The 15,198-nt window shown below is 41.0% G+C and overlaps 1 protein-coding gene across 11 annotated transcripts in view; it reads right to left on the bottom strand.

Moving 5' to 3' along the window:
- gab1 (GRB2-associated binding protein 1) overlaps positions 1-15,198 on the bottom strand; it is a 57,312-nt gene that overhangs the window by 15,946 nt on the left and 26,168 nt on the right. For 9 of the 11 annotated variants that reach the window (XR_013098938.1, XM_004549340.3, XM_004549343.3 and 6 more), the window contains 2 exons: positions 2,606-2,734; positions 2,012-2,177 (listed from right to left, as the gene is read on the bottom strand). Coding sequence is in view for 10 of the 11 variants with exons in the window: in XM_004549340.3 (XP_004549397.1) it covers positions 2,012-2,177; positions 2,606-2,734 (295 nt within the window). In the remaining variant the exon portion in view is untranslated. Of the gene's footprint in view, positions 1-2,011; positions 2,178-2,605; positions 2,735-8,026; positions 8,288-14,206; positions 14,354-15,198 lie in introns of those variants that run through there. The other 2 variants (XM_076884824.1, XM_076884826.1) reach the window with 2 other exon arrangements.

The raw sequence follows: 15,198 nt of genomic DNA, 5'->3' as shown, positions 1-15,198 counted from the left end.
TTTTAAGTGTTATTTTCCAAAAAACAGGGTAATAACGACGGCCCGCTAGCATGCTCTACCAAAAATAGTGCTTTGTTGTGTATCTGACGGACGAAAGCCAAACCAGTTCCACACCACTGAAGTTGCAGCATTTTTGCAAACCAATTCTGGTTCATCCGTTTCATTCAACGATCCGCTTTCGCTCTTATCATTCTGCGTCGCCGCCATGTGCGTATGTAAACATAGGCACTGCGCATGCGTGTTTTACCCATATTCTATCGCGATATTTCATTTTCCTATCGTTGCCCAAAATTACACGGTATTACCGTGAACGGTATGATATAGCCCAGCCCTAGTGTAGCATGTGAAACAGTGAACATGTGCAACGTCTGTGCCAGTTCTCACCACACTAAAAATGCTCATTGCTTCGCTGATGAGGTCAAGAAACTATAGAAGACATTTAGACAATTAGTCTCAAAGACAGAGCGACAAGAGAGGAAAAGAGGAGTGTTCAAGGGAGAGGAAATTAAAACCAGATAAGAGGAAACGAACGAAAGAAGGCCAGTGAGAGTGACAGGCGTACAATGCTTTTATTATCCAGTACTGGGGGGAAAAAAAGAGTAACGTGAGCCTCAATACTGCACAAAGTTCAACACATGGATCATTAGACCTTGGCTGAGAACTATGCTGAATAGAGACCTCTTGACACATTTAACTGGTTCCCTTAGTTCCTTCAGAAAGAAAGATCCTGACATCTGTGAGGTACAACAGTGATATCCAAAAGAGACCCATCAAATGTAAATCATTTATCCTCTACTTTTATCCTGTATTGCTCAGCTGTGGTGATAAACTGGTGTCATGGCTAAAAAGAATCCCCTGATGCTCCATGGCATCTTCACCATGTCCAAGCGCTTTGTTGAGAGACACCAGCGTGGACAAATAGTGATTTCCTGTAGTCATCTTCTAACAGGGGAATCCTTGGATCGCTTAAAGCTGCGGTTCTTACCTGGAGAAACTTACATGGCCATGCTATAGGATCGTTTTGCCTGTTCATGCTGTTGCCATGATATACTGAATCTCACTTAAGGAAAAGGAAAAAAAGAAAAGAAAAAAAAAGAGAGAGAGATGGCAGGTGTTGTTCATATGCTAAAAATTATTCATTGCTGTCCACAGCTACTACGCTTCTAGTTACTAGTTACTACTTCTAGTTACATTATGCATTCTGTGGTAATAATGAGATTAGGATGCTTTTCTAAGGTGTTGCAGGTGCATTAACGCTAAAAATGGGTTGCTTTAGCCCGGTGCTAGGTGGCTGCAAACCAACATGATGATGTGAAAATATCCGATGCAGACAAGAGAGCCTAACATGTGCCTGTGCACCACTTTTGGTGGCTCAATTCCTGATGGTCTAGGGCATAGGTGTCAAACTCTGGCCCGCGGGCCAGATTTGGCCCGCAGACTAATTATATTTGGCCCGCGAAGCCATACCAAATTACTATTAGAGCTGGCCTACTGGTATTATACAGCTAATATATATATTGTTTAGTATTAAGCTTTGCTTGTTCCATATTCAGTTTTTCAGCAAAACTTGTTTGAGTCCATAAGAAAAGATTCATTCTTATATCTAGAGGAAGATTTTTTTTTCAATAAATATTAACGTTAGCCCGCGACTTTGTTCCAGTTTTGAATTTTGGCCCACTGTGTATTTGAGTTTGACACCCCTGGTCTAGGGGAAGTTTGTGGAAAAAGAAACACACAAACATGCAAACCGAGATTTTGTGTATTATGGTGAAACATAACCAGGTAATTATTTCTGATCTACTGATGTTCTTAAATAAATCACAGCCTGTGCCACAAATGTAACAAAATCACCCTATTTCAAATATCAACAGTTCAAAGTAAACTTTCTACTCGAAAGACACAGAATATAAGTATATATAAACATAAATATCACTGTGTAACCTCGACAGTGAAGCAAAACATCAGTGCCAATAGTGCCCAAACAGAGTGATGTGTGGCTAATTGTAATTACCGTCATCGGTGGGGTTAAAACCACAAATGTCGCAGATGTGGCGGACCCACTTATTCATCTCGTCTTCGGTGTCAGCCACCAGATAAAAGATGCGGTCAAAGGTTTTGATGTCGAATATGTAGCTGTTCTCCAAATCTTTCTTGCTGAAGGTCAGACCGGCGTCCACCTGAGGGAGAGCAACCGACACGGCTTAGCTTAATGTGGCATCAGCCAAGGAAAGACTGATCACTAATAGAGCTAACCAAAGAAACGAAAAAAAAGGGAAAATGTATTAAAGTGATCATTCTTAATTAAGAGAATTTGCAAAAATAATCTAAAAGGTAACTGCTCTCTAAGCAACAAATGAAATTTGAGCGCTAGAACCCAGCACTTAAACTATTATGCTAAAACATTTGTACACCGCAGTCACGTACAGGGCATTTTCATTATTTTACACAGATTTTTAAGGACAATTAAATTCATCTTGGATATTATGCAAATATTCATCCAAATACATCAAAGTGACATCATGCAAACCTGGATCTATTCAAGATGGTAATAATTTATATAACTTGTGCAATAAAACTACAGGGCAGAAGTAAAAGGGGAGCATACCTGTTCACATAAGTTGAGGTCAATCACACGAATGGGCTTCTTGGCATGGTCATTCTTGTAGTACTCCAACACGTCTGGGTCGCCTGTCAGACGGCCGCTGCGAAGAACAAACCACCGCTTCTTCCATGCCTGCAGGGTGAGCACAGAAATGAGGCCAAAGGTTACATGTGTGTTCTCACAATGGCTTCTCCATTCCCAGATGACCACAGGCTGGCCAAATGCTGTACTTTTTTCAGTTTAGCCACTGTGTCCTATCATAGCTTGTGTCTTTGTGTGCATTCTCCACCAGCTGCACTGCCCTTGCTAAAAGAACAGTGAGCCAGAGGGAAGAGGCCCGCAACCAGAAATGTGTGTCTGGGATAACCAGAACAAAAGCCACATAGTTTGGTCTAGCACCCTGGCTGCAGTGAACAACCAAATCTATAATAAGAAACGGGCAATTGGGTCCTCTCTTTCAAATCCAATTTATTGTCTGTGAGAAAAAGACATCACATAGCAGACAAAAGAGTTCAAACTCAGACACAGGGAGGGGGGGAGACATAAGCAGACGAGAGCTCAGCACTGTAAATAAAGGGTTGAGCAAGCAATCTAGCAATATAATCCTTGAATATATTAAGGACATTAATGAAACAATGGAATGGGACCATGGGAGGCTATTTACCATAATCTAATGCATCAGTAATAAATTGTGATGAAAACATTCCTTTGTGCCACTAATTCCACGTACAGTTCATCTGTAATCATGATTAGCTCTTCAGATATAGGATATGTAAGACTGCCAGCTTCATCACTATGTTAAAGTGACAGTTACTGTGATTCACTGCTAGGTTGCCTTTTATAACATTATTCTTCGAGCCATAATAACTGTAATATTTGGAATACGTGCAAGAGTTGTTACACTTGTGGCAGCAAACATTTTGATTGGGTCATTCATCCTGGACTTTCTCTGTTTGTGTGTGTGTGCCTGTCCACTCGGAGCCTCACGTTCACTCATCGATGACAAAACTCAGTGCCATTCATACCCAAGTGGAGCAAAGTACAGCATTATCAGGCACAGGAAGTTTAACCCGTGCTTTAGTATGACAGCATGCATTCAAACTCCAAGGGTGCTCATTCACACCAGAATCACTAAGACTAGGACGGATACAGGGTGTTGCTCCGAAACTGACCCCAAAAGCCTGGATCAGATTACCTAAGGTAAGCATAGCAGCAGCAGTTAGGAGGTATTCCACACCTGGTACACCGACAGCTCTTATTTGTAGGTTTGCAGTTAATTAAAAACATTTTCAAAGTATCGTCAAAGTGAAGCGGCATGACTGAAAAGATCAGAATACGACTATGCTTTCTTTCTCTCTCGCCCACTTTCACTCCCAACATGTTGGTTTGTTACGAAGCTTTTATTTTAGTAACTTAGCATGTTGTCCTAAACTCAGTTAAATAATATTTCACTCCGGCTCTTTGGCAGCTCCACACGTAACTTGTGTTTGTGAAGAGAAAAAAAAAAGTAAAATAAAAATATTTTATTTATTTACATTTTACTTTTAAGTGAGTAAGCAGTTTACATCAAACATGAGGAATTAGCAAATTAGGATTTCAGCTTATTATTTTAAAACTATGTTTGGATCAGTATCAGCAGATACCAGTATCAGAGGATCCCTTGTCAAGACAACAAGACAACAGGTTTAGATGCATGAGAGCACCTTATGGGAAAAGCCAATAGTAAGTTCAGGTGGATAAGCAACAGTATTTGGGGTAACTGGACAAAAAAAGTTCCATAATAATAATCAGAACACGGGTTAAAGGCTCTCATCTGAGGCTGAATCCTTTCAGTGCAAACAGGTGAGAGCTGCAGGAGCAGGGCCGTCCATTTTTTTAAACTTTTGTGTTTTACTTCTTTATATTTCTTCTTACTGCAGATTCTGAACTTGTTCACATGTTCACACTACAAATAAAATGTGACAGCAAACGCGTTCTAGTGTGAACCCTCAAAGCGGCCCGCATGCGCAAAAGAAGACGTCACACACAACGCGCTCAGCTTAGATCCAGACCAGACAGTATGGTTTGACTGATGGCCCTTAATATAAAGACTTGTTTCTGACTTAACGTTTCCCAATTTTGCTTTAAGGTATAAAGTTATTTTGTTATTTACAAATGGCCTAATAATTATCCTTATTGCTGTTTTAGAGAGGAGCGGTGCTTCAAAGGATAGTTGCAGATTTCTGTCAGAATCTGCAGATTATACAGTACAAATAAAATGTTCACGTTTCTCCAACGTTGTCTTCCCAACAGTTTTACTGGATCGCCAGGAAGCTTTCGCGATGTCTTCTCGAGCGCTTCTCTGGCGCTGATAACTTTCTTGTCTCAGTGACGTAAAAGATGGATTTAATGCGACATGACCATTCAAACAGCAGTCGCTTTCTAAAACATCAGATATGTATCAGATTCAGTACCACATACAAAAGTGACCCAGGTCAGATGTGAAAATATCGAATTTGTGCTGTTCGTACTGTCACACCATGATCGGATATGGGTCGCAAAGTTTAAAAAAGTCAGATTTGATGCGCTTTTGCTTGCAGTGTGAACGTAGCCTAAGAGTCAGGGGCCCACTTGGGTGTACAAAGCCAAAGGAAGGATTGCTTTGTCACTGCATTCAACATTCAATAAACACACAGACACACATAAATGCTGAGTCAAAGAAGTCATGCTCTCTTGCTTTTGTTGAGTCATGGCAGCTGAAATGAATGTTTGTTTTAGAGCTCAAAATAAGCTCTCTGTGAAATTATTAGTGAGAATTGCCCAAGACAGAAAAGGCGATTTTGTAGAGGACAGAGGATTTGTCCAAAAATATTTCACTTCCTTTTACTGCTAAAGCCAGGGGCCGAGGAAAAAGGGATTTTCTTTTCTTTTTTCAAAGATTTATCAAATGTCTTGCAACACCAAATGGAAACGGCCAACCCAACAGAACCTCTGAGCGATATTTGACATGTGAGTTTAAAATGGCACACGAGATCTAGTAGACAAACAACCACCACTGAGATCAAACGGATAAGGAAGCATACCAGCAGAGTGTGAGGAATGCAAACTAAAGCTTTGTTGTTGCTATTTTGGAATAAGATTTTGACCCTATTAACAATGCTCTGGCCTTGTTTTTTCATCCACAGGGTGTCCTTTGTTAGTGGGCCAAGCGCCACACTGAGACGGCATGAAGAGCATCAGACCTTTCCCTCCACCAACAGGATGAGCAAACAAGCAGACCTGCAGAGCTCTTGGATTTTCAATTACAAGCACACAGATATACAAGAATCAGACTGAAACGTTTAACAAAGAACATTCACATCACACACTTGCATAGTGCACTCATGCATGCAGCCCATGTTTCACACACTCTAGTTCAAAAGGCCTGCATTATATAATCACAAACACACCCACACAATCCGAACTGAGGCTTAAACCTATTAAACCTACATCCTTTGAGGTAGGCCCACTTAAATATCACATTTCAAATATCAAAGTACAAAAGCTTGGGTGGTGAAAAAAAAGAAAGGGAAAAAAAAAAACACAAACAAAAAACACAAGGCTCATGTGCCCGTGCTGGTTTGACCGAGATGGTGGGTGTGGAGAAGGAACCTCTCTCTCTCTTCCATATGACAAAGCGATCCTGGGTCAGGTTACCCTGCAGGGAACAGAAGGACCAAGAGCTTGGGTTACAGCGAGGCCAGGCCCGCCCAGGGAGAGAGTGTTGACAACTGAGTAAGTCGTATACACTCAAGACACGGGCAAGTGAAACCTGCTCCACAAAACTGCTTCACAGCCACAGAGCAAAGTTCTTTTTAAAAATATACACCATCCATCCATCCATCCATCTTCTTCCGTGTATTCAGGACCGGGTCGTGGGGGCAGCAGCCTAAGCAGAGAAGCCCAGACCTCCCTCTCCCCAGCCACCTCCTCCAGCTTGTCCAGGGGAACACCAGGGCGTTCCCAGGCCAGCCGAGAGATATCATTTCTCCAGCGTGTCCTGGGTCTGCCCTGGGGCCTCCTCCCGGTGAAGATATACACAGGACTGATCATTTACATCATGAAAAAAAAATTATAATAATAACAAGAGACAAATATGTCACACAAGCAGACAACATCTGCAATTCCTGCACAATGACGACTCAAACTGAATACACAACAACAGCATGAGATGTTGTTGATTAACAAAAATGTGCCTTCTGTTTGAAAAACACACTTGAAGTCATTCATTATAATAAATGATAATATGTTAAAGCACCTGTCCAGAGAATAAAAGTACTGAAAATGTAATAATGAGTTATTATATCAGTTAAAATATTGATGATTCAGTCCTGGGACAGATTGTTAAAATATAATAATTTCAAACTATGTATTTACAATGTAACAACAGATGCAAACAAAAGCCAGTTTTAAACCTACATGCAATACTGTGTTATGGGCCAGCCACAGTTAAAAGCAGTAGTCAGTGTTGCCATGAATCCGTGCGCAGTGTTTCTGCACTGCCACATTAGCATGGTCACAGACTGAAGTGGTTCTAGGAGGACAAGCTGTGTGGTAGCTAGAGCATCTCTCCTCCATCTGTGGGATTTCACACAGTTTTTCTTATGCACAATTATACACACTCGCACTGTTTTTTTTTTTAACCAAAGATCTGCATTGCCCAGCCAGCCCTAGGCATATGAATAAAAATTAACACCTACATAGTTAATAACACACAAATGAAAACACCACCCAGGGTCTTAGCATCCCTGACGGCCAGCTCCTCACACAGCTCCTAAATCGCACCTCATGTCACTGGCATGGATGCATAATCATGTTTATGCACACAAGACAACATGAAAGAAGTAGAAATCAAATCAGTGCAACGAACTGTGGAATATATTGGCAGGAACTGCAACAAAGAAGTTAAAAACCATGCAGTGGTCCGTAATCACATTTCTCATTTACCTCCTACCAGACTGAAACGATTTAAGATTTAAGTGTGTTAAAAAGTGTTCCTTTTTTAAAAGTGCATGGGGAGCGACAGTGTAGTCAGGCACTAGCCTTGAGTTTCCTTTGGATTTACCTTTATATAAATTGAATAGAACAATGCTACAAGTAATCATCTTGCCTTTCATCCTTTCAAATGCATGGTGCAGTTTTTGTTTGTTTTTTAACTTTTGGTAATGCAGAGATTTAACTGGGCCTTTTTTTGATAAATTAAAAGTCTTTTAAGCCCCAAAGTAATTGAGAAAGGATGGGTTATGTTACCTCCAATAAAATATGAGATGAAAAAGAAAACAAAATATATAAAAATTCTGCACATCCTTGTCGTTAGTGCATGTACAGTACACAGACAAAATGGTCAACACAAGCACAACAACACAAGAGTGCAAGGCCAATTGATTGCTGCCCACTATTACCCACCTCCTGTGGATGCTGATGAAGACTATGATGGGGTCTTTAGTCCTGCTTTGTGGTTTGTATAGTCCATTGTAGCTGCTGCTGTGTTCAATTCATGGCTAAATCCAAGTTGATCTAAGACTGCTTGCAGTGCCTAATGACTACATGGTCTACGCATGTCTATTCCAGCATTCTCTAAATCACTGTCCTAGTCTGAACTGTGAAGTTCACCCACAGAGCCCGCTTCAGCTTGTAGAAGTCTAGTGTTCGTGGCTCCAGGGCTGGGAATGGGACAGCATGGGACGATGCTGGATCCGGATGGGGAGGGCTCCCTTGGTATGGCAGCTGTGCCTGCCAGCCGTGGTTCATCCCTCAACCCGTTTTCTCCAAGTAAGCCTTCTGATAGGATGGGATGGGACACAGGAAGAGACCCTCTATTTGCCCACCCAGGGCCTGGAGCCTACTAGGAGCAGACAGAGGGGGCATTGAGGGGCTCACTAAGATGGTGACACAGGAAGGGAGGGTGGGAAGTTTGAAAAGAGATGCCAACTGAGTGGAGTCACGCTGCCGTCAGAGCCCTCATGACCCAACATCACTGAGAATGACGGAGGCAAGGGTGGGGGAGAGAAGTGGGGAAAGAGCATAAAGTGGGGGGAAATCTGCAAATGTTACAGTCCTATTTAATTCCACAAAGAGAGAAATGGTGAAAGGCAAATTAGCTGTATCTTCTAGCATCAATCACAACAGAGGGTAGGCCTACCCTAGATTTTATTTATTGTGCAGCGCCTACCTAAACACGTAATCTCAAGATGACAGAAAGAGAGCTACATGATTTACCTAGAGGAAGCTATAATCGGAATTCGTTAGATGGGTCTGTGGAGGGACCAGGACTCCTCCTCTCAACCTGTATCTCCATGCTGGTCTTTTGAGAGCATATATGAAACCAGCCTGCACCTGCAGACCTCTGATGGTGGAGGCTGCAGCCTACGACAAACTGTAGCTTTTGCTTTATTCATCTGTTTTTGTTTTTTCAGAAATGTCAGTCTTTTATTTTGTAGTATGTTAACCCAACACAGGCAGTTTGAGCTTGTTGATGTGGAAAGTGAAACAACTTGAAGGAGTCTGGAAACATTCCCACTGCACTGGAAGCCAATTAGACAAACTATGCCTTTTAGGCATTGATTGGTATCAATACTGACACTATCCCCTGTTTCAGCTTGTTGGCATTTGCTTGTGTAACATTTCAGTATCTTACTTCTATGCCAACACATGAAATAAGCTAGTTGGGGAAAGTATTGCTAGTTACCAAGTTATGCCAAAGTCCATAACAGAGGAAGAAATGACTGAACCAAAATGATACCACAGTGTGTTGATTAAAGACTAAGCTCCCAAATGCAGTATGATTTAAATAAATACACACTTCTGAGCTATGTGCTTTTCCATGCTGCTGCTGCCAAACTTGACTAAATGCTGAAATAGTACTCAGAGTACAAGAATTTGATGTAATTTATTACTCTGAATTTGTGAAACTGGCTGCTAGTGAAGCACCCTGCCAACAACACTCAAGCTCCAGCAACTCCAGCTTTACTACGCTTAAAAGGCTAATTGTGCTTCATGGTTTAGATAGCTTAATGTAGCTTTAAAGGCCTTTAAGTGCCCTAATTGCTAATGCAAATGTACTCTCATCACAGGCTGTTAAGCTGCATACTTAAACTCCTCCATATGCCTAATGGTAAATGACAGAGAGGAAGGCCTATGTGAATCTACAGTTGCACATGGGCAGTCGGGATGTTACATAACGTCGTTTGTTCAGGACACAGTAAGGTGTGCCGTCTCACTAATAAATCTGTTGGACAACATGTGAAGAGTTATTTCTGCTTCAGGGAGAGTTTGTCAGTGTTTAATGTGTGCCGATCAGTGGTAATGCAAGCACAAGTCGTGACTATGCATATTAAATGCAGTGTACCAAAGTCAATTGTCAGGAGGCCAAAAGGACACTTACAATAACTGATTACAACACTATGCTGAAGGGCTGCACCCTCTGACTGAAACAAATAAGCAGTGCTTTTATTACCACTACTTTAGTGAGAGCAGCCAAACGCTCAAATCAGAGGAAAAAAGACCAAAACATACCTTACTACTACTACTACTGCTGGTGAACTTAATGGTTCCAAAGTTGTGAACCTGAGGGCATGTAAATCTGGATTGCCAGCAGAAAAATAAACTTGAATATATGTGGTGTCAAAAGACAAATAAAATACCAGAAACTGAAAGTACCAGCGCAAAAAGCAATCCAAGTAAAGGTAATGTTAATCCTCAGGATTGGTAACATTACTAAAGTCAAGCAACAGACCAAAGACAAGTTTCAGTCCAAATGACTCATAACGTACCTAAGCCTCAAACTGCTGATTTATTAAAATAAATAAATAAATAAAACAGTGTTGCAAAGACTCAGCGAAACAGCCAAAGACAGAACACAGGGAAAGAGCAGTTAACATTTCATTAACTTGCTGTGAATTAAACAAACTCCTAAAACTACAAATTGAAAGACGTCGACCCCAAACATCAGAAACTTTGGGTCAGAGCATTAGCAGCTCTCCAACTAGTAATATTAAAGTTCAACTGCCAACTAGTCAAAAGAAGAAAAAAAAGAAAAAGTGCTGCATTTGCACACAATCAAAACATCTGCACAGACAGCATGCAAACAAATCCCATTCACTTTCCTGTTTTGAAGGAAAAGGGGGGCTGCTGGAGAATACTCTAGTTTTAAATAAATTATGACTGTGAGAATTCAGGAAATGTGCTGTGCTGAAAAACAGCACAAATGTTAGTAAGCATTAATATGTCATCCTAAGAACAGTTATTATAAGACGCTGCCTTTAAATTTAATCTCTAACACAGTTCGCAGTAAAGTGTCTTCCAGGGTGGCTACTTACTGTGTTTACTTTAGGTCAGACTCAATAGACAAGTGGCGGGGAAAAAAGGTGATGTTAAAAATCATGTGTTTTGCATAAATTCTTGATCCCCCCCAATCTCTGAATCACAGGCAGAGAATGTCAAGTAAAGACTCACAGAGTCACAACGGCGACATTTACAGGAAACACCAGAAATATCCTTTAACCTTAATATCACAATGCAAAGCTGAACCTTTCAGTCCTGGCGTGAGGCTGTTTTGTCATCGTCATGATCCAAACCACATTGGAGAACAAGGGACACGGTAAAATAAACAAGAAAAAAAAAGTGGCACATGCAATCTGAAAGTCAGCTTCCTGGTTGTTCTGTGCACAAACCGTGCCACATTTGTATTCAGCTATATCCTGGTCTTTTTTTTTTTGGCCCTCTGTCAATTTTAAGCCTCAGCCTCAAACATGTAACCATAGCTGAGCCGTGCTGTGTCAGGATTTCACACATGACCTTTGCTGTAAAAAGAAAACTCAGTACCTCACTAACCTACAGTCAAGTAAACAAGTAAACGTAGTTTCTATCGTTATACCGAACTCCCGTCTTGAGCTATTGAGTCATCACCTGTGCATTTTTCACTTCTACCTATAGATCTGTGATTAGCTGAACCCTTTGCACTCAGCGTTAGCTTTAGCTTAGCTCTGGGTGCACAGTTTACACCAAGCAGCATGCGACTGGCTGAGCCATCTGTCCCATCTGAGTGGGCTGCGGGTAAATGACCTGCACCCCAGCTGCACTGACTCATCTCGTCTAAGACAGCTTCTCTGTTTGTTCAGAAAAAGAAGAAGAAGAAAAAAACCACAGTGTGAGGTTTAGAGCTGAAGGAGAGACGGGGCACGGGATACGCACGAGGTGAAGCTGAGGGAGAAAGAGAGAAGGTCAAGATTTTGGTGATAATATGAAGAAAAAACAAAACAAAACAAACAAAAAAAAAGTAAATGATTCTCTTTTATCTGCCAAAAATCACCACCAGACTCAATTTTTATGACCACATAGAAAACACATCTCTTATTGGTTATTTCATATAATATAAAAAAAAAAAAAAAATCCTTGTATTAGCCTCACACTCACACGATAAATCTTTCCACAGCAGGAAATTAAATGTACTGCAGTAACCAGTGTGTCTGTATTGATTTGTGTACTTTTCAGAGTTGTCTCATTCTAAGGGTGCCTGGAGGGAGGTGAGGAAAAAAAATTAGATGTATTAGATGCTCTAATCTTACTTGGTGTTCATGAGGAAAATTATACATGAAATTCAATCCTTAGTGCTGTAAAAGAGGATATGTCGATCTAATCAAATTCTAGCTTCAACCCAAACAATTAAAGCCGCTCCTGTGTAAACACTTAAGCATGTCGCGTATCTGAACGAGTATTTCTTCCACTGTTGATATGCATAACTAATATGGAAATTCTTGTGATTAAGTGGAGTCAGAGAAAGGTCACACTACAGCAACCCCAAAACAGTAACACTGTTTCCTCTGTGCTGCCAAATGCTGGCCAGTTTTATTTTAATAGTTATCAATTTTCAAATCGAGTTTGGGGGGGGGGGAAAACTGAAGGAGCGAATTTCACAGAGTCCCTGTGACATTTTCAGCTATTTGGGTTAAATGCCTGATTATTATGAAATTGCGATCGCTGACGCAGAAAGGCAAACAAACTACTACAAAACATTTCCATGACACTGCGATCTTACTGAAATGCGGTAAACAAATGCGCAAATTTTTAGAGACCACACTGCTTCCCTGAGTCTCGCTATCACGTCCTTTATACTTTGCTGAACAAAGGCTGTTTTAAGAGAAGAGTGTCAAGAGCGTCAGAGATTTTGGCACTCACGGCCTTGGTGACGAGGTCTGCAAAAGGAGTAGGAGGGGAGGGACAAAAGCTTCTCTATGCTTGGTGCTGCAACTTGTATAAATCAGTCTTTGTTGGTGAGACATGACTGAGATTCTTGCTAAACAGCTATTTTTACATCCCTGAGCACTGCAGAGGGCAGCTAACGTACCAGTAAGAGTGCATGGCCTTTGGCTAAGTGAGGCCGTTCAGCCAACGTCATCTGCCCCTCCGCCTGCTGGAAAGAGAGGGGACCTCCTGGAAAGCTGTGCATGACCGAGGTCCACGGTCAGTGAGCGGTTGCTAATAGCCAGCTAACGTTATGACCAGTGTCGGACTTCCAGGTAAACACTGGTGATTACGCTGGTGAATCATGGTCATGCAAGCTGGAGTATTGTTAGACCAATCTAATGCAATGACCCAAAGTGAACAGCTGGCACAGCAGATGGCCAGTGCAACAGCGAGTCCTCCATAAGCATAAAAACCATACAAAAAAAAGACAATTTCCTACACAAAGAGCAGAAAGAGCTAGTACATAGGTGTTTTCTTCTAATATTACTGACACGCAAAGGCGCCTCTTTAATTCTTTTCAGCCATCAAATAAGTAGCATTGCCAACTTTATCAAGATTTTTGCTTAACATTCATTTCACTCAAACATGACACCTGTTAGCAGATAGCAAAGAGACAGTGGAGAGTAGAAAAGTTAGGATTAGGAAAAGTTTGGATTCTAAAGAAGACTTTCTTTGTGTCTCACGGCTGCTTCACTAAGATTTTAAAAAAACATTCTTAGCTTTAATGTTGAGCTTCTACCAATACATCTTTGCCTCGGTCTTAATATTTAATCTTAATTGATGAAAAGTCTGCTGCCATTTCAGTTAAACCTGACAGAGCACAAGCGCCGAATGACAGGACATTAAGTTTGGACGGAAATTCTGATTAAATCAGCATTCAAGTTGGATCTTGGTGAATTACAGATGATGAGATTTTCTCTAAATGTCTTCTTGAGAAATTGTTTTTAAAGACAGCCCAAAGAAGGATGTAATTAATGTTTAAAACCAGCTCTTTCTTTGTATTTCATTCTAATTTATACAGACTGCATGCGTAAAAGAAGGCACGAAGAAAGCTCTTCTTCCTTCATGACTTCAATTTCATACATGGATCCATAAAATGAGCAGGGATTGTTAATGCGCATTACAAATAAGCTTTGATGAACTAATGAAAACTCATTTTCCTGCAGCACTGCTATATGAAGGAAAAAGATGATTTTCAGGTATTCCAGTTACGCTGTATGGCAAACCTTCTAGCCCAAATATCATCATCAAGACTGAAGAAAAAAAAAGATTTTAAAAAATACAGAATTCCAGAGCTTGAAGTACAGATTGTCCATGACTGGCTAAAAATAGTGCCCCTACCTTGGAAGCTGCACATCTGTAGTACAAAAGTTTCTTAGCAGTATTCTGCAGTATTTCTTGATGGTGAAGCGTGTGTGGCGCTGTTTTTGTTGTTGTTTGCGCCTTTTGCCTTTATCATGTGGTGCAGTGTGTGTGAGGGTCTGCAGTTTGTAACCTCTCCCTCCTCCGACTTCCTTTTCAGTGTAATCAGGTTGTCCCAGACCTTCATAGTTGCCACTTCTAAATCAGTGGGGGTGGGACCAGGAGAGCTGCAGTAAGCGCTACGCGTACAGAAATATGGAAGTACCACAACGTATTCCACTTGATATTCAAATAAATAAATAAATCTCGGTGTAACTATTTTTACTTTTACAGTTTATCGTTATTCAGCTGCAACACACTGCATATGTTCAGTGTCTGCATGAAACCCTTTAAGTGATAATTGGGACAAAATATCAATAATTATCCAACAGGGACGTCAATATCAACATCGTAAATTTGATTATATACACAAATATTAAGAAAGAAATATGTAAAGTGACTCCATGGTTCGGTGTTTAACGCGTTCACCTTCCATGTGGAAGATTCCCAGCCCAAGACTGGGAGGACACACAAGCCCTGCCTCTGTGGTCACACGGCAGCGCAGTCGCAGTGCCGATTGCAAACCGGGATAAATAGAAAGATTGCCGTCAGGAAGAGCATCCGGTGTAAAATCTGTGCCCAATCAACCCATTGTCACAACCCGTTGGGAAAAAAGGGAGCACTCGAAGGATATCTTTTAGATCTACTTGAATATTTAATTAAAAAATAAAGACACTTGATGGTGACAGTTATGAAAAAAATATTGTAGTAGCTGCAGCTCTTCTGAGCAGCGCACAAAGCACGATTTCCTCCTGAAAAGTTGTTCGACACGGTGCTGCTGGAGAGTTCCATCTACCTGCAATCACCACACTGTGTGCCTTAAAGTCAAAGTATAATGCTGTATTTGAATGTTTATTTATATATATATATTT

The sequence above is a fragment of the Maylandia zebra genome, linkage group LG6 (genome assembly GCF_041146795.1).
Source record: "Maylandia zebra isolate NMK-2024a linkage group LG6, Mzebra_GT3a, whole genome shotgun sequence".
Lineage (NCBI taxonomy): Eukaryota > Metazoa > Chordata > Actinopteri > Cichliformes > Cichlidae > Maylandia > Maylandia zebra.
Note: the sequence above shows the minus strand (reverse complement) of the source record. Positions and strands in the feature narration are given on the sequence as shown.